Consider the following 27,137-nt stretch of genomic DNA (forward strand, 5'->3'; position numbering starts at 1 on the left):
AGACCTTTATTGAAACGCCGGTTTTCATTAAATTGTGGTACAAAATTACCGAAATAAGCTGTTTTTTTTCAGCGTTACTTTTTTCGAATATTTCTATCTTTCTCTAGCGCAATACGCTAGAAATGTTCGTTCAAATGCAACATTACTAAGTTACCATTAGTAAGTAGTTGCAATAAGCTCACATCTTTAACATGATGCAACCGGGGTCACATCATTTTGAATAGGATGCATAGGTTTTTTTACCCATCGTTGCTACCTCTACTCTATTCCAATTAGTCGAATGAAGTTACTATCTGCTGTTACTGCAATTTACGTTTAACGATCTATCATAGTAACAGCATTAATCGACAAACAAAACAATATAGAAATAGAACGTTTTTGCACTATCGAAACTCTTTACAAATTTCATGTGTGAACTGCGTACTCATGCCCGACGCGACAATAAAAGAAAGGGAAGAGAGAGAGGAACAAAGAAAGGGCGTGTGTATTCTAGTTGAAAAACAAAAGCAGCAAATCAAACAGGCCTATTGAGAAATAGGCATAAAAGGCCGTCGAGAAAGACACAGCCGTTACCATTATCCGTCCAACAGCTAATTCAGTAGGCAACTCACCAGCTGATTGGCTTTAGCCCTAGTAAAGTCAGGTGATGGCCTTACCTTGTTATGTTCTGGCTGCTAACTAACTTCACTCTCTCCGGCATTTGCCAACACCAGCTCAACGTTGCCGCAAACAAGCTGGTACTCGTAAATAAATACATACTATCTCCTGCGGCTTTCCTCCCGTGTATTGCTAAGGTTGACCATTAGACGAAAATGGTATTTTACGAAGACCAGGATCATTCAGCTAAGTTATTATAGTATGTCGAATACGCCGACTACGGACCAAAGGATGCGGGAAGTCTCGTTCGTACGCAGACGAGACCTGACCCCCCGATGGTCAGAAGCCAACTTGTCTCTTACAGCTGGCAGACAACAACGAAGTCACGACGGATTTTACATCGTCATAGCCACGAACCGTTGGCGGCCATTAAAGCGGAGGAACTGCAACCGACGCCTATTTAGTCAGACATCAGAAGCCCCAGCAACGTCGGCACCAATGAGCGAAATTACTAGCTTTACTGATAATAATGTGATTTCATGATACTTTTGTACGTAAGTAGATTACGGCCATTTAATGGTTACTCACTCCGTTTTAATGATAATGTCTATCATGATTGAATAATAATATTGTGCGCATGGGAACTGCGTAATGGAAAACTATTTTTTCGTCGAAGCTTCACCTCCGCCAAGTTGTCATGAAACATATTATATATAACAAATTTTTTCTCTGTTCAATAATATTTTGATAGAGTCCGTCCTAGATGAGAAGTCATACCTTCAGTGACTCCCTTTCCTTGTACACTTCATGGCAGATTTACTATTGTCTTGTAAGAACTAGAAATCCATTTTGTTCGTAAACAGGAGAAAAACTCAGATTGATTTTGAAATCAAAGTTGCCTTTTAATTGTCATAAATACTTGCTTCATTAGAAAATTGTCTTCCCTAGAAACTTTCAAAAATCACAATTACTCTTTGGTCCAAGTAAGGACCAATTTCTACCAGCTCTCTTTACGCACAAATTATTACGATGAGGCCTTTTTGCAATAGCACCATTGATTCCGCTGAATGATCGAATATCACGTTCCGTGTATATAATTATCGTATGCAATCACTTGCGCTAAACCATGTCACTGTCGTTAAATAGCTACGAATATATCCTTACACCTTTCTTAAGGTCAGCGTGAATTATAGCTACCGCTTCATTAGGCACCTTAAAACCTGCTAATTGGGCTCAGTCTTGAAAGATACTTATTACTGTCATCGTACATATAACGAAGAGGGACAATATAGCGATCCCCCCGAATTTCCGGCTCATTCTGTATTATCTCCTCGACTTTTCATTGCTCCTAAAGATGTTTCGCGTTATCATTGTCGGACTAAAATTCTGTCGAGACACGGTTACTTGCTAATTATAGCCCTGCATCTCACTAATACAATCTAGCCTCTCAGCAAAATCTGCTGTCTGCTATCATTTTAGCAGATTAGTAGCAACCCATTAAGACCTCAAACATAGCTTCCACTGCTTGTACTTAAACACATCCACCTCTAATGGGGTACCCACTTTATGTCGTTGCTTTTTACGGCTACGTTCAGCATTGATAACACCCGATTTTGGTTGTTTCGTCTCCCTCCGACCTGACCCAATCGTCATTAGCTGTCATACCATTCAAAGCATGGCAGCTTATCAGAAACATGTACTTGTCCGACAAACGGACTGACTTAAGCGAGGGGAAGCACACAGACATTAGCGAGATGGCTAGGTTTGCGTCTCGCTAAACACACTGAGTCAAATACCGTACATCTCAGGATCCGACAATCATTAGGGTTCCACAATCTCGTTGCGATTCCTTTAGTTGCTAGTGCTAATACAACAGCTGCGATGAATGTAGCCGTCGTTGTTTTTGCTACCCCTTGGATGAAATCGTAGACGTTTTTGCGGGCGTCGATCTCTTCCTCGGGACATTTGTCTTTTTCCGGCGGAAAATTTTCATTAAAATTCCCATGATGCGTTTTCCTAGTTGCCGCCGTTGTTCTTCGTATTTCTGCACCGATCGTGAGTTCTTCATCCGCAGAGGATTGATTGTAAACCCATTCGACCTTTTGTCTATGATTGAAATCACCCATGTATATGTCAAGCGGAACGAACAGAGTCAGGCCACTGCTGCCTCTATCGGTAACTATGTCGAATACTGCCATCATAAATTTGTGTACAGCATCAATTACATACAGAGAACATTCAACGTAGCGTTTACGAACCGATAGTTGAGGTCACCTAACGAGGGGCTTGCTAACTGAATGAACGACATTCATTCATTTTCACATTGAGTTACAAAAAAAGAAGATTACCACTGAGATATGGTCATTTCGTTCAACGTATAATGCATTACATTATCTTCAATCTATTGCTCAATAAAAATGAAGACACCCCGAGAGATTTCGTAGATATATATATAATATCAGCCGAGCATATTATCGCTTAATCACCTAAAGGACCTCGTGGAATTAATTTACCTCAGTCTCAGTATAGTTTTCTTTGCCGGCTACGGCCTAACAATTTAAATTGATCATGACTACATCGATCTATGGCATGTCCCTCGCAAATATCAAAGCACGCAGTTAGTTTAGAAGCCACCGTGGCACCGAATGTGTTGGTATCGCTTATATAGCGGGTCTGTTAGTCGGGATGGGCCGGTCGTTTCGATTCTATTCTACTTCTCTATTTTTAGGCAGCCGTTGGACAACGTAACTTAATCACTTAGTAGTTTGTCCCTTACGATTTGTTCATGTGCTATTTGCCCTCCGCCGAGAATAACGCTTACTGATACTGGTTACGCCATAAGTCGATCATCGATGCATCGTGCGATGCGCGAGTGTCATAACGTTACGCTATGGCTGTGGTTAAATATTGCGACATGATGCTTCACAAAAAGCCATTGAAATAAAAGGGCAGAGGTCGATCGATACCAAACCACTTAGGGGTGTATAAGTATAGTGCATGTAATTACTACTAAGTCCCGTAGTGATCTTTTAATGCGCGCAAACATCTTGTATTAAACCGAACCTTCGTATGCCTCTTAAATTCGTTCGATAACTTAATAGAGAATTTAATTCTACATTTATAATATATAACTTTATAATTCAGTCCGTATTGGAAGACAATACAAATTCAACCGGTCATCAGCCCACGACTCAGCTAGATTGAAATAACTTTTATAAAATTGAGAACTACAAAATATAAATCCTTTAACAGAAGCAATCAAACAGGTCGAAAAATACAGATATCAATCTGCAATTAGTGGGCTGGTACACAATACCCTCTCATGAGTCTGTCGTAAAATCTATTGAGGTTTGCAGGCGCTGACTGACTTGTAAAGATAGAATTAGTGACATTTCAGAAACTACTGATCAAATCTTCTTCAGGCAGGAATGGAAAAGGTTTCGAAGCGTATTACAAGAAATGCGCGTAGGAGTTGGCGTACCTCGGCCGAACATCGGCTTCATTTTTCTTTAGATGTTATTAGCAACCTAACATTTTTCGATTTCAGCCCACAATCCGCACAGGATTGGGTTAAGCGAAGAGACCAATTTATACCCCGACATGAAATTAAGGTCGTGCTTAACTTTCCCATTGAAAGCCGGCAATGCTGTAGTTCCAGATCTGTGATTTTCATACAAAAATTAAGTTGTTTTACCGAATTTTCCGATAAAGCCATAGTAACAAAGGTTGCATCGAGCGAATTTAGCCAGACATATAGCCGAAGAAATGTCCCGTTCAAAGGGAAACGTGGAACTGTCGTGAATACCGCTCGTTTGCATCGTTTAACGAAAGGAAATATATCATGAGCATGACCATACTACCACTAAAAGAGCCATGGATAAGCCTGTGATGTACGCCTTGCTTGGATAAAAATTTCAACCAAAAACACCACTCGTTATGAGTATTTACCTCTGATTCAGATTTAAATAGAGGTGTTGTCACGTGTTCCGACAGCCGCCTATCGAAGCTAGATTATAGCAAGTTGCCATTGCAGACCCATCGATCTTCTCGACAACTAGTGAGCGAATGAATTCAGCAGCAGTGTATTCATCGCGAAGTCCACATCACAACACGTGTGCTTTATTTAATCGCACCACACAACCAGTCACTGAGATTCCTTTTCTTTATATTGAAGATTGAAGGCGTTGAAATTGCCCGTATGTCATAGCTGGGGTAAATAAGGCTTATGCTTTGAGCGTAGAGAGAACGCTATACTTTCAGCTGTATATGTACAAATACGGCGGTAAAAAACAGAGTGGAACTCTCCTCTAGGAAAAGAAACATTCACGGCTGCGTCAAAACATTAAGACCCATTACGAGCTGTAAAATTACTTCTAAAAAACTGCATACATATCCTTCTATGATACTCATCTATATCGACAACCGTACCTCCGTTCAGCAAGCAATGTTTATCAATAGCTTTACATTGGCAATTAAAGACAACTAATGAATAACCTAATCAAAGTTTCATATCGACACAAAGTAACCATTTGTATTATTATTTTTCATTTGCTATTTTCGGGGACTCACCTTTATCGCCTTTGGGACCTGGTGGTCCGGGCTCTCCTCTAGGACCGTCGATTCCAATCGCCCCTGGGAAGCCGGGTCTGCCAGGTTCTCCGGGAGGACCTGGAGGCCCAAGTTCGCCCCTATCTCCCTTCAAGCCTCGTTTACCTCGTCGGCCAGAGGGACACGTACAGCCGGTCGGGGTTTCACGTGCGCGTCTCGATAGCGTGACGGCCAACGTATCTAACTTGTTCTGCTCGAGTGAGAAAGAGCCAACGGCGTCGCGTAGTCGGTGCAATTCCATATGCTGCTGGTAGAGTCGAACTATACATCCGACGACGAGCGCGAAATTGACAATTATCGCGAACCACAGCAGCCGCCGAGATCGAGAAGCCGGCGCTGTCAAGGCGGTGTACGCCGCCTGTTTCACAAGGGCGGTCATAACGCGCGAAAGAGTTCGCGCGCTCCCGTTATATACACGATTAGTGCTCCGTTTATGAATAGGACTTCTTGAAGATCGCTTTCTGTCGTTGTTACCGACCGAGCACAATTTCTTGTACCTATCCAAGGGCGTATGTAGTCCTTTGTGTTATGCCGTCATGCAACGAAGAAACAATCTCTCTGGTCAACCAGCACTCACTGGACAGTAAACACGCTTCTAACTCACCTCAGACACTTTTCTCCTGCTTTTCACACACAAGGCACCGCACGTCAAGCTTCTTCTCAAACTTGTCACACTTTACCCGGTTAGGATAATAATGGAAGTTCGCTAGCACAATGGTTTTTTCAGAGCCGCACGATATCACTCTACATATACGCATGCGTATATGCACAACACAGTATCCGAGGAACTAAGGTATGGAGTCGCCTATGTAACAAGATGCATCTGCGGGGTAGCGCCTACATGGTGCACTGGGTGTTTGCCACAAGCACGCCGTTTCGTCCATAGGAAACACTTGGGGTAAGGCTCCCGCCACGGAAGTTCAAACACGACTGGAGTCCGGCTCGCACCGTGTGGAGAGGAGGAAAATTTGTGGGAGAGGGTACGTAATGTCGCGGTGTGGGTAACAATTTGCAGTCGTAATTCTTAACTGAAGAAATACCATCTGATAGAAACTTAGACTTGTGAAAGCAGTTGCTGAAATAAAAACACCTTGAGACTTAATTGAACTTTTACTAAATATAAGAACTTCTACACTCGGTCAGATCTTAGCGTGAGCATCCAACTTAATAGATGGTGTTATATATATTTAAAGCAATTTCCTGTTTATTTAATGGTTTTTTTACTATTATGAAGTTTATACTGACCACAAGGTATGTGAGAAATATTCTATTTGTGTTGCTCGAAAAAACGCGCATAATCAAAACGGTACTAATGCGAGATCTAGATTATCGAGCGGTTCACGATTCGACAGTGGGTAGGAGGAAACAGCTACATTCGATTTTACTTGTCGTTTATCAGATTTTTCATTACTTTGTTGTGTCCTTTGAGAGATGCGCCAAGGTGTGTGGCATAATTACCGTCTACATACACTATGTTCCAAATCTTTGGCGAGATAAAGGCTCGCCGGACAACTCACGAAGTAATTCGCTTGTTAAGTGCTCCGGAAGTCCAATCAAAACTCGGCGGATATCATACTTCAAAACCGATCGCATCCTCGACTATCGAAGTTGGAATTTCGAAGTCGGTCAACAATGACCAATCGATACCTCACTACTTGAAACCTCAACCTCTTAGAAAACCGGGTATGCCAAGCTTTAATAGAGGTTTCGAAAAAAAGTTATAACAGTTTTAGTAATCATCCCTAGCCTATACCATCAACAAAAGCTAGGTTCATGATGGATTGAATTAAAATATAAATATATGGCAAGAACATGGAAATATAAGATATTGGTCTGTCAAATGGCCTTATTGGCTCTGCCGAACATGGCAGACCTCGTTTGAAGTCATGCGTTTGATGGTTGCCTTCTATACCTAGTTGCTGCGTACAGTGATCATTATTCTCACACCCATACAAGCCATTATTATAAGACTATTCTGATTATTTCTGGCTTGAAAGTGAAACAAAATCCGATCGGTAAGATGCGGATTATTACCGTTGGAAAGTAGTGTTAATTAAACCATTTCTTTTTTTTTGCGTTAAGGCAGTCGATTAGGTGGAATTAAAAGGGTGGCGCCAAGCGTGAAGGCCGATCCTCCAAAACGAGCACGTACCCCGTTAGCGAGTGGTTCACGCTGCTTCGCCGTAATGTACGCGAAGCCTCAGACGAAAAAAAACAAAACCTGGGAGGACGATGGTTATCTCTTTCTCACAAAAAATAATACACTTATCTTACGAAACATGCAGGTTTGTGCCAATTATAGGAAGCTAAATTCATTGAAATACTTAAGCATAGTTCACATACATGATTGTTTACTGACTCAACCACTTCGATGTGAGTTACTCGTCGCTTTATTCTAATTGTGATTTACTCTTGATTTCAGGGAGATGAAGTAACTTCGGGAGCGTTCTTAGCTCAAAATTTGACCAATGGTAGCATTTTCAGCTTGGGGGATAAAATGATCCAGATTCAGGATGAACTTAATGAAATGCTAGAATTTAAACCCTAGCGAAACACATACGAGTCGATATTTTATGTGTAAACAAGTATACGAACGAAGTTGCGCCTTCGTTGTACCGAAGAAGAATGTTGATTTTTCTATGATACGTATCGCCCTGAATTTATAATTAAACGAAGTAAATATATTATGACGAGTTTCACTTGTGTGAGTGTCTTTATTGTTTATTTTAGCAATACATTGAAACAAAGTGAAGGGGAAGATTATTACAGTTGAGTAATAGTAATAATGAGCAAGATGTGCTGGATCAAACAAATCCTTGCAACAATCGGTTTTCCCCGGCGGGCCTCTTGCCCCGCCAATATCGCTCCGCCAACCACCCAATGAATGTGTTAAACTGGTCACTTCTTAGCGCCACCTGATCGTACAGTGAAAACAAACGCGAGGACATCCTGTGAGACATATATGTGCGGTATATTTAGCAGTGACTCAGTTCAATCAGCGAACAGCAGAGCTGGAGTTCAATGTAATCGATGTGACAGTGCGTGATTTGATAGCCGGCCGTCAGGAAGTGAGTTTTCACACTAAGTGTTTGTGTGCACATACTCATTTCTTTCAGCTGTGATCTTCTATGATTACAGTGCCAGCGGCGATCGTAGCAGTTAGCAACGATGGCAGATCTCACTACCTCTGAGGTATGCTCTCGAATTTTACGACTATTTCACTTGTGGAAAAATTTACTCTTGCCAGACATTATTTAGGAGTTCAAATGTGGACTTTCAAACACACCAATGATTTTCTCTTTGGCACAATATAAGCACTGCCATACTAGTCAACTGTTCTCCCTTTTGGGTTGTTCTGGATTTGCTTTTTTCAAGTCCTGGGCGAATCCGTAGCTCATCGCAATATATGTGAAGTTAAATATTATCATATAACACAAGTAATCGAATAGCAGATATATAACAACAGCGGAGTGAATGGATCCAAAAGGCGGCTTAATTTGTACTCCATAAAGCCATACTTTTTAACAAAATAATTCGCAGTACTTGAAATCGTGACTCTCTATAGTGAAAGAAACAGTTAATATTCATGTAGTATAAGTTGCTCGGATAAGTTGAATTCCTATTGCAAAGCCGAAAGTTGTTGGCTTAGACCTCGTAGCACAATCGTAACGTAATTTTATTTCTTCCTAAGTTAAAAATTGTAAATTTATTTAGTACTGGATTGGCACATCGTGATTAAATCAGTTAGTCGAAATAGCACACTGATTTCTATTAAATGCCTGCAAAAAAACAGATTATTAAAACTATTAGCTTTATTTAGGGGGCCTTTAAAAGTATTTTCGAGAAATTTCATTGCATCTCTAGTTTCACTCCTAGCTAGCGAACCTCAGGTTTTCTAAGCGTGGTACTAGCTATCCATTGATTGACCGCATATACCGCATAACTGTAGCCTAGAGCAATTTTTGGAAAAAACATTTAAAAGGCATACGTTAAACACGATCAATCTTTCTGAGAGATCAGACTGAAAAGTTGATATAGGCCCTTACTCTACCCCGTGCAGTTCGCTTTTTTAATAGTGGACTGCTATAACTGCAGATTTAGAATTAGGTACGGGTCAAATTTTTCTCATCAGTAATACCAATTGAAATGTCGTGGGGATTGTATGCTCATTCTAAAGCTATCTCAGTAGGTTCGTTCCAAGCTAGCAAATAAGCAAGTTCGACACTCAACCTACCACAAGTGGTCGATTTGACCGTTTGAAATTTCTTTTTAGAAGTTCTTGCTTTAAGCATTATCACACCTCCATCGAACTTTACGCCATGAAAAATATATATTTAATTGTAAGAATAACAACTTTTTCGAGATCGGGCATTTTGTCCATGCACGGTGGGGACGGGTATTCAAGGAACATATGCATTTAATGTTAAATTTTAAAAAATGCCCCAAGAAGCAACCATTTCAGGTGGCGAAAAGTTAGCTTATGATTTATAAAGTGGTGTTTCGTTGAACTGAAAGCCGCAGTTAAATAACATTACTCTTTATTGTTATACCACAAACAGGATCAAAAAGATTAAATATAATTCTTAACATATAAAGAAGTTATGCAGTCTTTAAAATAGTACATTAAGGCCCTATCACGAAGCTAAATGTAAGCTAATTTTACTCTTGATAGTTTTTTTACGTCTTTGACAGGATTCATAATCGGTTAAGTTTTGTAAGTCAGGTGCTTCGCCAATCAGTCTTTCAGACTTTGTGGCGGCAGACTGTGATGCGCCTGCACGGGCGTAACTGCTCCGTCCAGAAAAGTTAAGATTTTGTACTAGTTTGGCAAATTTGGTAGTGACATTCGGTCTCCAGTGCAAGTTCAATCCCACTAAACATCTATAAATCAAATTTGCAGCTCAGCAACCGGACTTTCTGTGGGCCGGTTCGTCACATTATATTAAAGCTCTAATCCGCTCATTCTCATGATCTTATTAAATTGTAATTAACTTGAACGGCTCATTTCTGTGGTTACCATTTTCGTCAACAACATAATGATCACCAGTATTCTCACTTGCTTTACGAGAACTATTATGTCGAACAGACAGGATTAAATGATGCTTCAGACGTAGCAAACGTATACATTACACTATAGTAAATAAGAAGACGATAATACACATTTTTTTGTATTTGATTACAGTTTGTGGTCGATGAAGTCAGCACGATGATCCGAGAGGTAGGCATCTTTTTGTCGACTTAATATCTAAGCGTTGTATTGTGCATACTGAACTACACATACGCATGGCAGGTATGCGAAAGCACTGTGAAGGCTTGGTAGTTAAACAAAAAGTATCTGGTTGTCAGCGGCCCTTATAAGTTACCCTAATTTATCCAAAATTTTTGTACACGGTCTTTTAGTTTTTTATTAGGTGAAATTTCCGATTAAGAATTGACAGCATGCATGTCTGTAGCTGATATAGCATTTGTAAGTTGGATAATTTCTTCTGGAGTTTCTGGAATCCGCCGCGCTATAACCCAGAAGATTTCGGATCATCCTAAGTTGTTAACAACTCCTAAAAGGCTAAAAGCATGGTCGTCAAGCAGACTTGGTGGGAATGTTTACTAAGCCTGTGTATATACGCTCTGATCTCTAATTATTTGAGCCCTCGCAAAATGTTGGATTTACCTATTATATCACACTGTTTGTACGTGTTTCTTTAAGGGCTAAACTGCACCACATTATCTCTTCGGGTAAAACGTTTGGCAACATATTAAGTATAACTACAATTGAATCTTCAGTATTGTGGAAGCTTCAACACAAGATTGGTCCAATATTATCAAGCTGTACATTTCCTCAACAGGGTATCGATTTTTCGTCATCGGAAAAAAAACAGCTGTAATAATAATAGCAATAATAGTGAAGAGAGTAATCAAACAGCAATATCGTTGCACAAGCAAAGATTTCGCCAGTGAGAGAACTAAATTTTTTGTCATACCTGTGGGTCGGTTATTAGACCACCCATATTATGACATTCACGTCTCTGGCAAGAGCTGGGTATGGGAACGTGTGACTCCTATGAGCCACCTTTTAGGTATCCGATAAATAGGTCTTCGTGCAGCTAAGTTTATCGTGTTTCTGTTCCGTTTATATAAACATCAAACATCAAGTTACTTCCATGTATATGTCGTGTGCTATTTAAACACAAGCGAAACAAGTCAACACGCAATAGTACGTGCGCCAATGAAACGCGCCTCGGTTTCATCTCGCTATCCTCAACCGCAGCTAAAACCCGAAACAGATTTGGGCGCGAACTGCCTTGTGGGGGGGGGGGGGCTATTATTTGAATGACTGATACACTGATACGCACGAATCTGGGTCGCGATCTAGGATAATGACAGACACGGAAGCAATTGCACCAGTATATATATTGCATGCAAACTGCGAAATCGAATGCGTCATGACAGTATGATAGTAGTGGGCTCTTGAATGGTGATCCCCCACACTGAGTAGAGTTCTCTTGATTAATGATTTCCCCATCGAATCACTTTCTTAGCCGGATCAATAACGAGAACTGTAGAGCATTGTGAGAAACGGATATGTATGATTTCGTCAACGTTATAGTGAAGCTGTTTGTATTGTTCCAATAATCAGTGTGCCCGCTACTTTTTCTTGCACAAATCTGGTTCATTTATTATTTTATTCATTCAACTTTAATCATAAGTTATTTCCACACGAACATACGTTTTTCGCGACACCACTTTTCCCCAATGCGGTAAGTCTCTAACCGATAGGCAGAAATGTCATGAAGAAGCCATTCGTCTCTATGAAATCAATGTTTCGGCAACCAATGCATTCAAAGTTAATCAAGCAGTTTCAAGATACAGCATTTTTATAATGTCAGGCTTCTCAATTAAAAACTCGAGGTGTTCATTAAATACGTTTCGACTTCAGAACCTAAGTGTGATTTACAGTTGATGTGATCTCTTTCCCCCACGTTACCAAAATGTTTATCTTTCAAAAGTATATGCATTTATATTTACATAGGTAGGCATTTATGCCATCTACTAATTTACCAGCATAATATTCAAGATAATTGTCCAGCAGTTGAAGCTCACGGCATTTCTAAAGTGTTAATTCTGCCCTTTTGCATGTGCCACATCTGTCAGAAATAGGTGTGTTATGATTGCAAAAATCGGGAGAACGATCATGGCTCGACAAGTTAGCGTCAGTATACAAACTAGTAGCCGTGTTTCAGTCAGCAGCGGTTCAGTCATAGAGCACATTGGATCAAACACAAAACCAGTTAGTAGTAAATGTTATGCGTTTAGGTCAGTATGTTGGTAGACATCTTGTACCGTTCTATGATTATGCGGGTGTGACACAAATGTATACAAGTCAGTTGTAATGGGTCATTTTATTATTCGAAAAAACTTTCGAAACGAACGATTACACCAACGCAGCGGCTCAGACAATTGCATTGTTCTATTTATGAAGCAGGAAGCTACTTGTTCGACACCCATTACAAGATGCATGCTATAACTGCTTGTTATGTACGTCGGATTTTATCTATGTGTTGAATATACTCCATTTTGTTTTACGTAATTGAATTAGACATTAGTTCAGTTAAATTCTCATGCGAGCGTAGGTACGTCACAGAACAGCGGCGGTCTAGAACAGCTTCTTCTATTCCGGTAATCTCTATTATCAACAGTGAATAAGCATATCACTTTAATTGAAGCAAATAAATCAATTCATATAATAATTATATTCAGTTCGGAGCAAATAATTAAACGAACAAATCAGGAATTGAAAATGAATGAGAAACAACAGCAGTCACAAAAACCTGTCGGACGGCTTCACTTCTCATCAGTTACGATCTTGTTTTCGGCTTGTAAACCTTAAGGTCATTGACGTCTTGTCTTAATGCATACTCCAATTTTCGGATTGTGCTAATCCAATCTCCAGTGACATCTACTATGGCTCCATACTTAGTCAATGTCCGAAAACCTTGACAACTTGCAAAAGGGCCATCCTCAACAAACGCCTACATCCAGAACCAAATAGCTCGGACGAATCGCCACGTGAGTGCTCTAGGCGCATTGAATATTGGAATCCGCCTGCCGAACTCATCTTAGCTTAAATCGGATCAAAAGACGCTCTTGTTGTTGTGCCAGCCTTAGACTCTTATGGCATTAGCGTACCGGCGCTAATAGTACGCTTTACTAGTACCAAGAACGACCCACGACGGCTAGACATGCGACACGACATTTTGTCAAACAAGGCATTGTAATGACCAGTGAACAGGCACAGTTCATTCTTTTTTCAAGCAGGAACGGAAATGAGGCATACATTTGCTCTCAGTATTGGATTTGATAGGTTTGATGAGATAAAAATCTTAGCCAGAAGGGTCTATAAACATAATTTCACGCTGGGCTAAAGATTATATAGTAGACATTACTGTTCAGTTTATCTATTTTAATATCAGTATATCGGAGGTATGAGCATATGTTTGAAAATTAGGCTTAACCTTTTACGTTTAGCATAGTTACTTCGAAAATTTCTTCGTTTCAGGCTGTGGAAAAAATCATTGGTGGAAATATTTACCAGGTATCAAAAGTTCCCCAGTGGACCAATACAACAGTTGAGCACATCCTTTCACAGCTCACTAAACAGAATAAGAACCTCAAATATGTTGGTAAGTATGTTACATGTATTCACTTGTTTATTTTTTATATGATCATAAATTTCGCTCAAAATACTAAATCGTAACGATGGCGTTATTATGTTAATTAGCAAGTTCGTTCTAACTATGGTACGTTAATGACAGGTTCGCGCAACATACTTAATTATTAAGTTCCTGCAACTTTAGAATATTACTATTATTATTATATTATTTCTATTATATATGCTATAATAATGATAGAAGAATTGAAAGTGTGCGGCCAAGAATGTTCACCAAAAGAGACGCCGACGTCCATCTATATCCACTGGGGGATGGCTACCATAAATAAACGACTAAATTAGTCGCGAAATCTTTATGCAGTACATTCCATTCAGTTTGAATAGTATATGAAAACTTTTACTGTTCTAAAAGACCGGCCCTAATCCGAACGGCGGTTTGCACCGGGGTGCTCTATATGGATACGCAATAATCAGTAGACTTTCTGATAGTGATCGCCAACCGGGCCTCGTAATCCTCTGCTGAACTTATATTTAGCTGTAAGAATTCACCAGAACCATTCGCTGGTGTCCGACATGAAAACATTCTCATGATGATGATGGTGGATGTTATTGTTCTTTTATCTTTGCAAACATTAACGCTGACGACAGCGTGAAGCCTCTCCTACACTCAGCGGTTGGTGAATGGCGCTTTAAACGTGCACAAATTTCGCACACCAAAAGTTCTACTTACTTTTACAGTGGTCTTCTTACTAGAAAAAAAAAAAGAAATTCGTCTTATAATTAACTAATTGTTATAGTTTGTTCTTGTCGTGGCCATCTAGAAAAAAAAGACAATGTATATACCGGATGCATCGGCATAATGATTGGATCGATGTAGCGATAAATTGTCACCTCTAGTTGAGTAAACTGTCACATGAAAATTACATCTACTGCGGCCATTTCACAGATAGACGTGAATTCTGGAATTAGTCGACTACAAAAGACGTATTATTAACGTGCGTAGTCATGACTTTGTGATGATAGCCTGTAGGTGTACCACTAAAATGATCTAATCAATAATTTATCATCTAGTAATGTTTCAGTTGTTAGAGATTTTAGACAGGTACGCGTCAATAATTCTATTGAGATTCTGACTTAGCTTTAGCCAGTCCTATATTCGGTGTCACTGAATAAATAGATTGTCGATTTCCTGCTTATGTAAATTAGTAGTCATTTGTGATCGCTAATGGGGTTTATTGTATTCTGCTGGTATCGTTTCAGTTAGCTGTGTGATCATGCAGAAAAATGGGGCAGGCCTTCATACAGCAAGCTCCTGTTACTGGGATAACACCACAGACGGTGCGCGCAAAACACTACTGAACTTGTTTTATCCCCTCTCGACAGAAGAGTACATACGTACAAAATAGTGCATGCGTACTGCCTTTGGCGCATAATTGTTGTGTATCTCGATTGTTCAATGTAACCGCCGCGTTCACGGCAGAAATTAAGCAATTTCTGGAAGAAAATTAAGTTGATAGCGCAGTTTCATACAAAAATCTTTTTCTAATTAAAATTGGAACACAAACGATTATATGTTTACATATATCAAATTTATCCCTTCATAATGTGCAGTATTCAATTACTAAATAGACAATTTACGCTTACATATAGGAGAAACTAGTAAACTCTTGTTAGACATACAGGAGTACATAAATCAATAAGAGAAGCATAAGATTACACTGTTAAATAAAAGTAGTTTAATACTATCAGTTTTCCTTACATGTTTTATAGGTTAACTGTTTCAAAGATATTTGGTTTAAAATTTTCTAAATGCTTTTAACATGTTGCCTCCAACCTCGGGTGGTCGACGTATTCGCATGCGTAATGTTCGTAACCAAGTTCGATGCTTTCGGCTTTCTTCGCTGTCATGATTACAGGTAGTTGCACCGTTAGATGGGAGAATAAGACGATGTACTGCATCGTGTCCGTGTTCGGACTAGCTTTCTGAATGCGAGTCGCTGAATCGGTTTTCCAATCTCGTCACATCGCCTTGGTGATAAACAAAAAATAATGCAAAATAGTCTCAAATAGCGCATCACGGATGATACGATGAGTGGTCTGAACTAGTTGGTCGACTATCGAACACAATATGAAGAGTCGACTCGTTAACAATAGCCATTCTAGAAACAACGATATCAACATGTTGTAAAGTTCATTATTTGCGATGGATTCTGTACTCAACCGAATACTTTCTGGTCACCTCGCTGGAGAATTATATTGATGTAGGTTCTGCAATTTATTTGTTGAAGATATTCTCCCTATGCGGATTATGGCGTGCTAATGCTTGTTTTTTTTGGGGTGTAGGCGAAAGAATCAACAAAACAAGACGTCCATGTCAAAATAGAATAACAAGTTTTCGTTCTCAGAGTATAGAAATCTGTCGCCGCCGTTGGCTGTTAGGGGTCTTTTTCCTGGCACAGCAATTCCAAGTTTGTATGGCCGCGTAAACACGTGCTGACCAAGCTAATTTCAACCAAGGTTCTGTGTCATTTTCGAATAAAGACTGAATGAAGGTGAAATTTGTTATTGCAGAATAAGAAAGTAATACAGATATGATATTGAAAAACAATAGCTCTGTAGTTTTTCGAACAAAAGCAGAATACTCTATCCTGCTGGCAATACCAAAAAGCACATGCAAAAAGAAAAAAATATGTTAAATTACATCATGTATGTACAAAATGACCCAAAGTGAGTTAAAAGTCACGGAGATAGCAAATAATATGGACGTAGGAAAGAAACACTTAAATGCATACGTCAAAACCTGTGGCTAATAATCGTATAATAATAATGAATTATGAAAACGGTATATGTTCAAAAGGTACCGATGTCGTCATTGTTTATTCTTGAATAAATCGCTACTAGTATGCACTGATTGGATTAGATAATTAAATTCTAATTTATTGTGACAGTAGTATAGAACAACACACAATTCGGTGTACAAAATGACATTTGTAAGTAGCCTTTTGGTATTTAAGTAAGAAAAATCAGTATGCCTGGAGGCCTAAATAGGCAACGAACCTTGTCTTGTAATTGTAAGAAATCTACGAATTTTGTCATTGCATTGTTTCGAGATAATAAATCGAATTTTATCAAGCAATATCAAGAAAATTCAAGCCAACGATCACTTTCTCTATAAAAAAAAGTTTAACCCAGGCGTAGTATAGGAAACTGCACCGTTCTATGTGTATCTGCGTGGGTATTTTCCTATTAAGCGTACATAATAAACAAACAAACCGATAAAAACGGGCATGTAACTTTATGTGGAGCTGGTTTCCATTTATATAATACCATCTTACATACTGCTTATCTAAACTCTTATTAGCAGCTCATAAAAATTTTGGTTGAATGGCGTATAGATTTTTACTGGAAAATACAATTTTATTACATTGTCAACAACAAAATGTTCATCGTTGCTTTTGTCCGTACAAACACAAACAACTACAGCTACTGGGATATTGGCCTTACGTCTATCCTACATATGATTATACATATTAATTTTATGGCAGTTAGTTTCCGGTAGAACATCTTCGATCACATTCAATATCCTGGCAGGTCAGATCTCTGCTGCAAACTGGTAGAAAAGAAGGCATTCAGTCGAAGGGCACCATCTTCCGTTGTTTCGTAAAATACAATATCGTCGGGGCTTTCTGAATCCTCCGTTACACCGCTCGAGATTACTGGAGCACTGAATAGCGTAACTGGGCCCGGAGGAGGCATCCCTAGAAAAAACCTTTTTATACACTCTAGTCGAACGAGAATGTCAAGCAGATCGAGTACATGAACGCTCGGTTCCATAACAGCGCGAAATTTAGTCTGTACCGCTTCTTCGGTTGAGCCAGGGTTCTCGACCACAAATGAGAACACAGCTAAAAGCATCTTAGCAAAGATTGGAACATTCAAAGTACCATCAGGTCGTTTCCACATACGCGGTATAAATAGTAGGGGCTTACAGTTCTCAAGTTGAGCCGAAAGACACTTCATTTTTCGCCTCCGCTGACGATGTTTCGTTTCTCGCACTGCTGCTGAGGCAGACTGCTGCGATGTGTTAGGCTGATTCAGTGCCTGTTCATTATTATCTCGTTCAATATTGCCAGCAGTCATTGGCTGATCAACATGATGTGACATGGTTTCTTGGCTGTTCGCAGTGCGAGCACATTCATCGGCGACACTGGTGACCTCGGCACACTCTGAGCTGTGATTAGGACGCGACCGCTTTCGTGGCCTCTCCATCACGTCATCCATCGCGTCCGTGACTCGTTTACGCATCTCCTTGCTCATCCGATAGCTCTTAATTAGCCATGGACTCGAGTGCTGGAACGCAACGAAGCGCTTCTGATTAACGCCTACTTGTAACAGAACTTTGATGTTACATAGCGTTGCTAGAATAGCTTCAAGGTAGCTTATCCGTCCACCCTGGATAATCCACAGCTGTTGAAGGCTTAGTCCGACTTCTTTCGATGCAACAACCAATCGGTACGAAGCACTGGCAAACGCGCCGTCACTTTGCTGGTGTTTTTTTGAAGCAAATTCCTTCTGAATGGTTGTCTCAGCCTCTTCTGTACTCGCCGGTGGGTCATAGTACGCCTTCAGCCTACGAATCGCCTCGGAATGCTGATCGTTCTTCAGCATTTCACCGCCTTTAATCTTGTGTGCGTAACAACCAAAACTAAGATCCGCACTGTCTTTGAGCTTAGCTTGCAGGGGCAATGGATGAAGACGTATACTTTCATCGTAGCGTACATCATCGCTTGGATCCATCATGCTTTCATGAATTGCCGCAAGTCGGCTGCTGCTCGGCATAGTCTTCGGATTGGCTTTGCCGCTGGCCGTCTTACGAACAAATTCTATGGGGCTGCCCTTCGCCAAGTCAAAATAGGCATCCGCTTGGCCTCCAAGCACCATGTTAGCAAAAAGCATCATTACTGCAGGGGTCGGATTGGCGTCAGATGTTGACATTTCGCGTACGTGACGCACAATTTGCATCTGTTGCGCCATGATATTGACCACCTCGTCATTGTAACGAAGCTTTACCAGGTGATGCCACTTACAACTGAGGCTATACGGCAGAGCAGGTAGGTGTAAAACAGTTTTTGCTTTGTAATTTTTTGTCTTCTTTCGAGCAATCATCTGGCTATTGCACAGACCCTTAAAAACGAAGCGGATTAACGGATCAGGATACCGCTCGTAAATAGTATACAAAAGGTATGACCAATTGGTCTTCCCGTCTAGAGCGAAGCTAGCTATGAGCACAGTTGCGACGGTCACCTGATGAACATCAACGCTATTGAGTGGCTCACGGTAGCGAAACGTCGCCAATGACTCTTCCAATTCGTCAACTTCGAGATCTTCCGACTTTTCCAGATTTAGTTGAGGTGAACACTTGATACCTTCACGGGAAAGAAGGTTCCGCGCGATCTCGACAGCCTCGAGGAAGTACTGGTGTTTTAGCTCTGCTTTTGAGGTTTCCTGCATCTTCTCAACGAGCTGCATAATCTGCGGCTCGCTAATGATATTGAATCGCATAGCTCTCGAAGCAGCCATTTTTTCCGGATACCTCTGTAAAAGATTGGCCCTGCGCAAAGCAGCAAACTTTGTTTTGTCGCTACACGTATCAGGAAACATTGTCTGAAGCAGGTCGCGTACTTTACTTGCAGGAATGACAAGCCGACCATGCTCCGGATAGACTACCGAGCTGAGCGTTTTAACAAGTAGGAGGATGTAATCGTGTTCAGCTCGCCAGCGAACTCTTCGTAAATTCTTCATATTCTTTAGCGCCTCAACATCTTTCAAATCTAAATCCACAGCTCGACGGCCATCGCGTTTGTAAACGCGTTTGTTCCGAATGATAAATTCCCTCTTGCGAGCTACTGGTTTCTTCTTTGGAACTGGCATAACCCTGGGTATGACTGCCACTGCCGAATTATTAGTGGAAAGGTTCATCATCATGTCAGTTCGCTTTTTGGTAATTTTGCGAAATTGTTGCTCGATTACCTTAAGCTGTGAAGTGACTGTTTCCATATTTTCTTTTATCTTCGATGGTCCGTGACGCACTCCAGACCAATTAGATCTCCTGTGCGCAAATAAGCCTGAGTCAAATCCACAGGCGCCCTGATGATCGCCTGGAGGTAAACTGCCCACATCCTCATAGTCAAAATCGTATTTTCGGGCTGCTTGAATCAGCTCAGGTTTCATGCCGGCAAAATACGTAACATAGGTCTTCGCCGCGAGTTTACTGTACATGCCTAACGACGTCCGCAATGAGATGTCTTCAATCCGTGCCCAAAACGCGAAGATGTCCTCTTCCGTCTGAAGATCGTAACTTTCAGTAACGAAATCTGTCTCTTCGAGATTAGTGCGCATAAATCCGGTGTAGCCACTTGTGTCGACAATTGTTATGCGTCGATTAAGAAAGAACCAAATCTGGTCCTTTTCTTTATGTTTCTGGGGGCCAAACTTGCCAAGGCCCATATGACTCAATGTTGTTGCTTGATCATGAAGTTGGTACAACCACCGGCGATTGAACAGCAGTAGGTCGCGCATCTCGTCAGGCAGGTTGCTTAATAAGTAGTGCTGTTTTACTGGATGACCAAGAAACTCTTCGATTTGCGGTACCTCGAAGACCACACTGCACAACTGTACAAATAACGAAAGCGGACAGAGAAGCCAAGCATCACCTAACACACACCAACCCGGCACTCGGTCACCGCCCAGTGGTGGAATAAACATCTTCCATGAAACGTCCTCTTGATATCGGACTGGTTGCTGTGGCGGATTATCGCTAATGTTCGAATCTATTTTGTCGACCCGCTCTCCGTCGTAGTTGTACAGCATATAATGCAGGAACTGATACATAATCTTGGCTCGACGGAATTTTGGCTTGTAGCCATACTTTTTCGCCATTGCAGGATTAATTGGTGGGTATACCTTGCCTCCTTGATTAGTGAAGAGGTCGGGACCGCGCCGCTTGTACACGTGAGTCGGTTTTGTACTCTCTGCTAACTGCCATTGCTCGATACATTTACGGACTTGCTCATGATTTCCGTCCACATCGGCCGCACAAATCATCATGAGCTCCTTAGAGCCTTTACTTGTACCGAGATTACAGACGACCGTATTGATGTAACCCGTCTCATCAAGTTTTTGAAGGATTCTATCAAGACTGTGTCTGCAAAGTCTGTCCTTCATACCGGCTTCCTGTTCTTCACGACGTAACTGTCGAAGCAGTCGTGGCGGATGCGGAATTACCTTGAGTTCACGAGTCAATTCAACAATGCGCACCGCCCGAGCAAGCGTCCGTTGAGTGGCAAACCGGTCGTTAATATTTGCTGCTCCTTCTGCCGCCTTTGCAGGTGAAGCGTGGCTTAACCCAGAATCCCCTACTTGTTTTTTGTCATCGCCAGGTGCTGGTAATGCGAGCATAGTTGCAGGACGTGGGAGAGGCGGCATTCGAGGTCCCTGCGTTATTTCGTCGGCATATACATTGCTTACGTAGATGGTCACTTGTTGGCGACCTATGGCGATACAGTGATGGCTGACGGAGCCTTCTTTGGTCAGTGACTTAACGAGATTCCGAATAAATAGACGAGGCATAGCAAGTCGAATCGCGAGCTGAGCCATCGTCAGTCCCGACGCTCCAGCCTCTTCGATTGCCTGTAACGCATCCACAATAGCGATAACGTCGTCACGAGCTTTCACATTAAAGACATAAAATTTACACAATTAAAGACATAGACTTAGAATGTCCTAACGAAATAACCTCTAACGTGGAGCTTCTTGTATTTTTTCCTATTTGTCGTAAACGTTTTTCATTGGTTAGAACAGCCTCTCTCTGACATGCACTAATATGTCAAGGCTGAACAACGTAAAGTCACAAACCGATCATTATGTGTTCTGCCTTTGTATCTCTATAGTAATCACGCTCAAACATATTCGCATAACAATAGTTTAGCAGATTTCAAACACACCCTATATGCTGACTGAAGAATAGTGTAGTTATAAGGCGCTTTGGACCCGTCGTAGATGCGAGAAATTTGCGAGAACAACGCCCGTTGGCTGCCTTCGAGATCAGTATCTCCTTCAAGATCATCCACATGCGCATCCTCGTCGCCCCGGCTTGCGTCGAGATCATCCTCCTTTGAGCATCCAGCTTCCTGTTGTTCAACATATGCGTCATAAGCAGCCTTATTCAGCTGCATGACTCGGGCCATTCGAACCTGCTGAGCTGGCAACGGTCAGAGAGAGTGAGGAAAGATGTATTACTGAACTTTCTTCTTTTTCTTTTTAATATAAGGTTTACTGGAAAGCTATTAGAATGCTATAAGATAAGGTGGAGTTTACATGGATTGAGAAGTTTTGAAAAGATTACTTACATTTTGTCTGGCATTCAGTAGGGCTTGCATCCGGCTGATATTCCTTCCAAGTGATGGTTTTCATTTCGAATAGCTCCTTATGCGTCCCCCGAATAACTTTTTTGAACACATAGCCTTGCATATTCACAAGCTCAGTACGCAAAATTGACAATAGTTCCCGATGTAATGGTTTCTGAAGGAGGTATTGCGCGGCGTCGTGGATTGCTCTGTCTTGAGGAGACTCAATTCGTCGGAAGAACCTTTTAACATCGAATATGTAGGGAAATACCAAAAACCAAGCTTAATATCTAATAATAATAATAATATATAACGCAGAATTATCAAAGGTAACTTTAACAGAAGTTAAAGTTTTGAAATAGATCTTTCTTTGTTTACTATCACCTCCGTCAGGTGCCATTATGTAAAATATAGCTTGTGGAACAGACGTTATTATATATATACGCCACGATATATTCGCAGCACCGTGCCTAAGCAGCAGTGCAATCTATAAGTCTTTAATCTAAAAAAATTAGGTTTCAAGGATTGCTACAGAGCTCTAGCGTTGTTTGAGCCTTCTATCGATGGTGCAACGAAAACTCCTTTTAATACACAATACCAATATGTACGCTCATCAAACAAACATTTCCATGACTTTTATAGAACATAGGAAAACAACCTACCTTAAATAGTAGCCGCACAAGAACTCTGTTTCTGTTCTGTTTTGGTGTACGGAGTTTCAGAGTTATTCAATAAAATAAAAAAAACGCCCCCTAAATATTGTATGTGAGTACCTTGTATTTCAACCCTTATGTTTGGTTAACAAGTTCATACCAAGCATATTATTTATAAATACGTTTATTTATTCAAATAAGTACCTATTTTCAAATTTTATTATAGTGAATTATTGCGCACCTCCGTAAGTGCATCAGGTTACCACTTTGCTGCTTTCCTGGTAGAGAAATGCGAATTCCTTGCCAAACTACTACTCCCGAAGTACCAAGCTTTTTTTTGTAGTAGAAAATTGCGCCAGCAGTCTCGTTAAATGCCTAGATTACAGCCAGAACAATTCGAGCATAATAGTATTACTAATTGTAAATTAACTACAGAGCTATTGCGGTTCGCTTGTGTTCTACGGAGACGGAACTGAATGCTACGTTGTTTAAATTATGCGACGTAATGCCTAGATCATCTCACCGTAACTGACATTGACGATTTAGAGGTTTCCGATTTATCCTAAGAAAAAAGATACATAAACTACAAAACTATTAGACTCCATTGAAAAAAGTAGCATTCACCTTGATCAGACCGCTGGGCCCTGGTGTAATTTCTCCATTATATCGAGACCTCCCCACACGTTCGAGAATGCAATACATAACGTCGGTCATCGAAGGAATCTCTTCCAAACGACAGGAGGAGCCGCACAGCGTCTGCAAGATTTTAACAAGAAATCTATTATTAATGTCGAAGTCGCACCAGATTTATTATTTTCATTATTAAAAACATTATTATAATAGTACTATAATTTTTTTCTGATGATTTAATCTACATAACTAATAACGCTTGATAAAGATACAACTAAATACTCACCTTTGATCGAGTTTGCTGGTTGGCGACCAAAACGTGATTTCTGCCCATAATGCTTTCTGCATACTCGAAATTTTGCATACCTTCAACCTCACGAAGCTCATCTAAGTAACAGCGTGATAAAAACATGTAAGATTTATGAAGTTATTTAAGAAGACTAAATGTCTTCTAAGAAGTTAATCAACTATATCATACCATGGCGATTCATATAGGCAACTCGAATAACATGAAATCGATTTCGAATAAAGGTATGCATTCCTTAAAAATTCTAAATTCGACGTATTTATAAAGAACGCATGAAAAGATAATTGAGAATTACATTTGTACATGCAGCATCATTTTGCATACATATTGCTAGGTGTAACAAATTATGCAGAAGTATGATTAAATTCCCGTTTACAGAATCGAATATTACCTGTGACGTCTGTTCGGGTATAGAATGTTGCACAACTGCCCATTACAGATCGACCTATTTTCAGCACCTGCAAATGAGAAAATATATTTTCAGGTTTTTAAACAAGAGGAAATAAATTGTTTTCGATAAATAAATTCCCTTGAAAACTTTGGGAATCATAACGCGCTAAATATAGACAACAACCGAATAATTTGTTTATTCAACGTGGTCAAACTCGTGGTGTGCTATAACTATAATCGAAACCTAAGGAGCCTACAAAGAATACTGCCTACAAGGTGGACATTGTATCCTTGCTATTGTAGAAGAATGTACTATGATTTCGACACTTTTGCTATAATTGTCTAGGGGCTTTGCGTAAAATATCAATTCAAATAATGTGACAGATTCGAAAAATTATAGATGTTTTATTGTACAGTTATAGATCTCGGCTTTAATTATCATTGGCTTGTTTCCAACAGCTAATCTGGAAGATACATTATCAGCGGCTTATGAAATGAGTTCTTCTTTAAAACATTTCGAATCTCCTAACCTCGACTGGATAGACGTCATGCGTGTGTACGTTGTAGTTCGCCTTCGTCAGGTGGCAACAGTCGTCCATATATTCGGGACTATGCCGATCAAAAATGAAGACATCGCGACGATCCTCAGGTAACCGAAACAGCTGGAGCCGATTATCAAACAAAATCTATAAAATCATTTTAAAGAGAAAGGAAGATGAGAACTTTAAAACTAAATAAGTAGGTCAATTGGGTAAAAATAAAAACTAGTTGTTCAACCTTCTGATTCGATCTCATTCGATCGATGAACTGATTTCGACTACTAGTAATTCAGTGATTGCTAGGGCAGTGACCGCGCACGCAGCTGCAGATACAACATTTTCATTTTCGCTTGAAACTGACTACTTTTCCTACACATTTTCACTGTTAATCATCCGTGGAGTAGAGACTCACGCAATCAAAGGCTTAATCAACTTAATTTAATTTTTGTAACAAAAGTTTTAGATTCGATCGGAGCAATATACAGCATCAATAAGTACCTTTGACCAGATAAATTGTTTGAATTGGGCATCTAGCTCACATTTCTCCCCTGAATGCCGATATCGGTCCTCCATGCGAAGCTGTAAGAATAAAACAGATTCAAATACGGTGATTTCATACTTCACATTGAAATTTTGTTAAATGGCGGTGCTATATCAATCTATATCACCACGACCGCGTAAAGTAGTACAGAAATGTGGCCAAAAAGCAATGTCGCAAGCGCATCTGGTATTTTCTTATTACGAAACTAAGCTGTCTCTGCAGAGTTCATAAAGCATAGCGTCGTTATAATCCTAATAAAAAGTTGCCAAAGGTGTACGTCAAACAATTTATGTAGAAATTAGCTAATCTTTCTAATTTTTTTTTAAATAATTCTATCATTATCATAGATTCATTCATAAAAGAAATTCCGAATGTACTTAAATACATGTAATGCTTCTGCTACGCAATTTCTGACCACTATATTAACGTAGAGAATGACAAGTTTTATGATAAAACGCTTAGTATAGCTAAGATTTCAGACCCATATCGTAGTATGTCTAATTAATTGTGTGAAAAAGCTTAATCTCTCTATTATTTCCATTATATAATGCAGTACTCAAATGAATGAATCTCGCGCGAAACCTCAACTTCATGTTGTGCACTCACCCACAATGTCGGCAGTGTAGATCCGTCCAAGCCTTCAAGGGCCACCTCCTCGATGGCATCTTCGAGCACCGTTAACAAATTTACCATTGTGACAGACGGCCTGGTGTTATTATTATGTGATATTATTACACTGCGAATATGTACACGAAACATGTACTACTGTCAATCTATTCATTAATTTAGAGCCTTCATTTTATTATAGACATGGTAGTCACTCAGTTGTTCGGTAGCGACAGGTTCGCCAAGCTCGTGAGTAACTTGTGGACATTTTGAAACAGCCTTAAATGCTTCGGTCGTTAATTGAAGAAATAGAAGATCCTTGTCAAGGCTGCCTTCACGAACATTGGCGAAATCGAATCCCGGCTACTGTTTTTGTTATTCGACGATCACCTGTAACAATGAATGAATCGGTAGGGTTTGCATCTTTGGGCGAGACAACGATGTCCCTTTCCCTCACCATAATACAAAAACAGTGCGAACTTTCACGGCATTTAATAGAGCTTATTATTCGTGCTGACAACTCCTTTTTCTCTTAGGCTTGTTTCCGTGTATCTGTCAAGTTAATTGCTCTGTTGGTGTCTAAAATTTATTTCTCACTTTAAAGATGAGAACGACATAGACTAAAATATAGATTCGGGAGAACTTTACTGCAGCACGCGATGTGTTCATAATGTCAAATCTGAAGTTCCTTTGATTCGTTCAATAGAATCGAAAAAAAAAAATTCTGTTTTATTCTAGTGTTACCATAATAAAAAGCTAATTTTGAAGAGTCACCCTGCAAACGTGGCAGTGTTCCGTTTACGGTCTCACTATCTACAATTTCTAATTTTATTTTGCGCTTTAACTATCCCATACAGTTACCTTTTCTCTTATATGTATCCTATAAACGACAAGCTTCCGGAAACAACCGACGTCTGTACAAGTATTTTCTTCAACGTAAAAAGCCATCAACCATGATCAGGAAAAATGTTACGCTTCATTGACTCTTGTTTGACGATATGCTTACGGATGCCTGTCCGTTTCCTACACATTTTTGTACATTACCACATTAGATGACTACAAATGACGGCTTGTGGCCGCCGTCTGCGCCAACTCAACTACTGGATTCCATGTTATTAGCCTCAATTCTTTTCTTCACTTATTTCATCATATTGTCCCTGCTAAAAGTGTTTGTCATCTGACTCCTCGTTCCGTTC

General features: G+C 40.2%; 4 protein-coding genes across 7 annotated transcripts in view; 2 read left to right on the plus strand and 2 right to left on the minus strand.

The window, feature by feature from the left end:
• The window catches only part of LOC111266755 (uncharacterized), a 101,805-nt gene extending 95,358 nt beyond the window's left edge, over positions 1–6,447 (minus strand). Inside the window, exon 1 of the mRNA XM_022844496.2 lies at positions 5,167–6,447. Within this exon, the coding sequence (XP_022700231.1) occupies positions 5,167–5,584 (418 nt within the window). The 5' untranslated portion in view covers positions 5,585–6,447. The remainder of the gene's footprint in view (positions 1–5,166) is intronic.
• A 105-nt stretch (positions 6,448–6,552) lies between these two features.
• LOC111266756 (uncharacterized) lies at positions 6,553–7,904 on the plus strand. Of its 2 annotated transcripts, none has more exons than XM_022844497.2 (3): positions 6,553–6,888; positions 7,288–7,490; positions 7,628–7,904. In XM_022844497.2, the coding sequence occupies exons 1-3, from the start codon at positions 6,678–6,680 to the stop codon at positions 7,751–7,753; spliced, it is 540 nt and encodes a 179-aa protein (XP_022700232.1). In that variant the 5' UTR covers positions 6,553–6,677; the 3' UTR covers positions 7,754–7,904. The 2 variants fall into 2 exon arrangements, 1 of the variants encoding a protein (XP_022700232.1); XR_002684256.2 differs by having other exon boundaries at positions 6,594–6,888; positions 7,292–7,490.
• Positions 7,905–8,038: 134 nt separating this feature from the next.
• Dlc90F (dynein light chain 90F) lies at positions 8,039–17,022 on the plus strand. Of its 2 annotated transcripts, XM_022844498.2 has the most exons (5): positions 8,073–8,397; positions 10,388–10,423; positions 13,760–13,883; positions 15,131–15,208; positions 15,787–17,022. In XM_022844498.2, the coding sequence occupies exons 1-5, from the start codon at positions 8,374–8,376 to the stop codon at positions 15,855–15,857; spliced, it is 333 nt and encodes a 110-aa protein (XP_022700233.1). In that variant the 5' UTR covers positions 8,073–8,373; the 3' UTR covers positions 15,858–17,022. The 2 variants fall into 2 exon arrangements, with proteins under 2 accessions (XP_022700234.1, XP_022700233.1); XM_022844499.2 differs by lacking the exon at positions 10,388–10,423 and having other exon boundaries at positions 8,039–8,397.
• Positions 17,023–17,244: 222 nt separating this feature from the next.
• LOC111266754 (general transcription factor 3C polypeptide 1) lies at positions 17,245–26,914 on the minus strand. 2 transcript variants are annotated; one of them, XM_022844493.2, is made up of 11 exons: positions 26,803–26,914; positions 25,942–26,331; positions 25,293–25,373; positions 24,786–24,941; positions 24,257–24,323; positions 23,845–23,945; positions 23,553–23,684; positions 23,170–23,303; positions 22,279–22,517; positions 21,874–22,130; positions 17,245–21,559 (listed from the first exon to the last, which is right to left on the minus strand). In XM_022844493.2, the coding sequence occupies exons 2-11, from the start codon at positions 26,092–26,094 to the stop codon at positions 17,447–17,449; spliced, it is 5,433 nt and encodes a 1,810-aa protein (XP_022700228.1). In that variant the 5' UTR covers positions 26,095–26,331; positions 26,803–26,914; the 3' UTR covers positions 17,245–17,446. The 2 variants fall into 2 exon arrangements, with proteins under 2 accessions (XP_022700228.1, XP_022700229.1); XM_022844494.2 differs by lacking the exon at positions 26,803–26,914 and adding an exon at positions 26,686–26,751.
• Between the last annotated feature and the right edge of the window lie 223 nt (positions 26,915–27,137).

The sequence above is a fragment of the Varroa jacobsoni genome, unplaced genomic scaffold (genome assembly GCF_002532875.2).
Source record: "Varroa jacobsoni isolate VJ856 unplaced genomic scaffold, vjacob_1.0 scaffold_1113, whole genome shotgun sequence".
Lineage (NCBI taxonomy): Eukaryota > Metazoa > Arthropoda > Arachnida > Mesostigmata > Varroidae > Varroa > Varroa jacobsoni.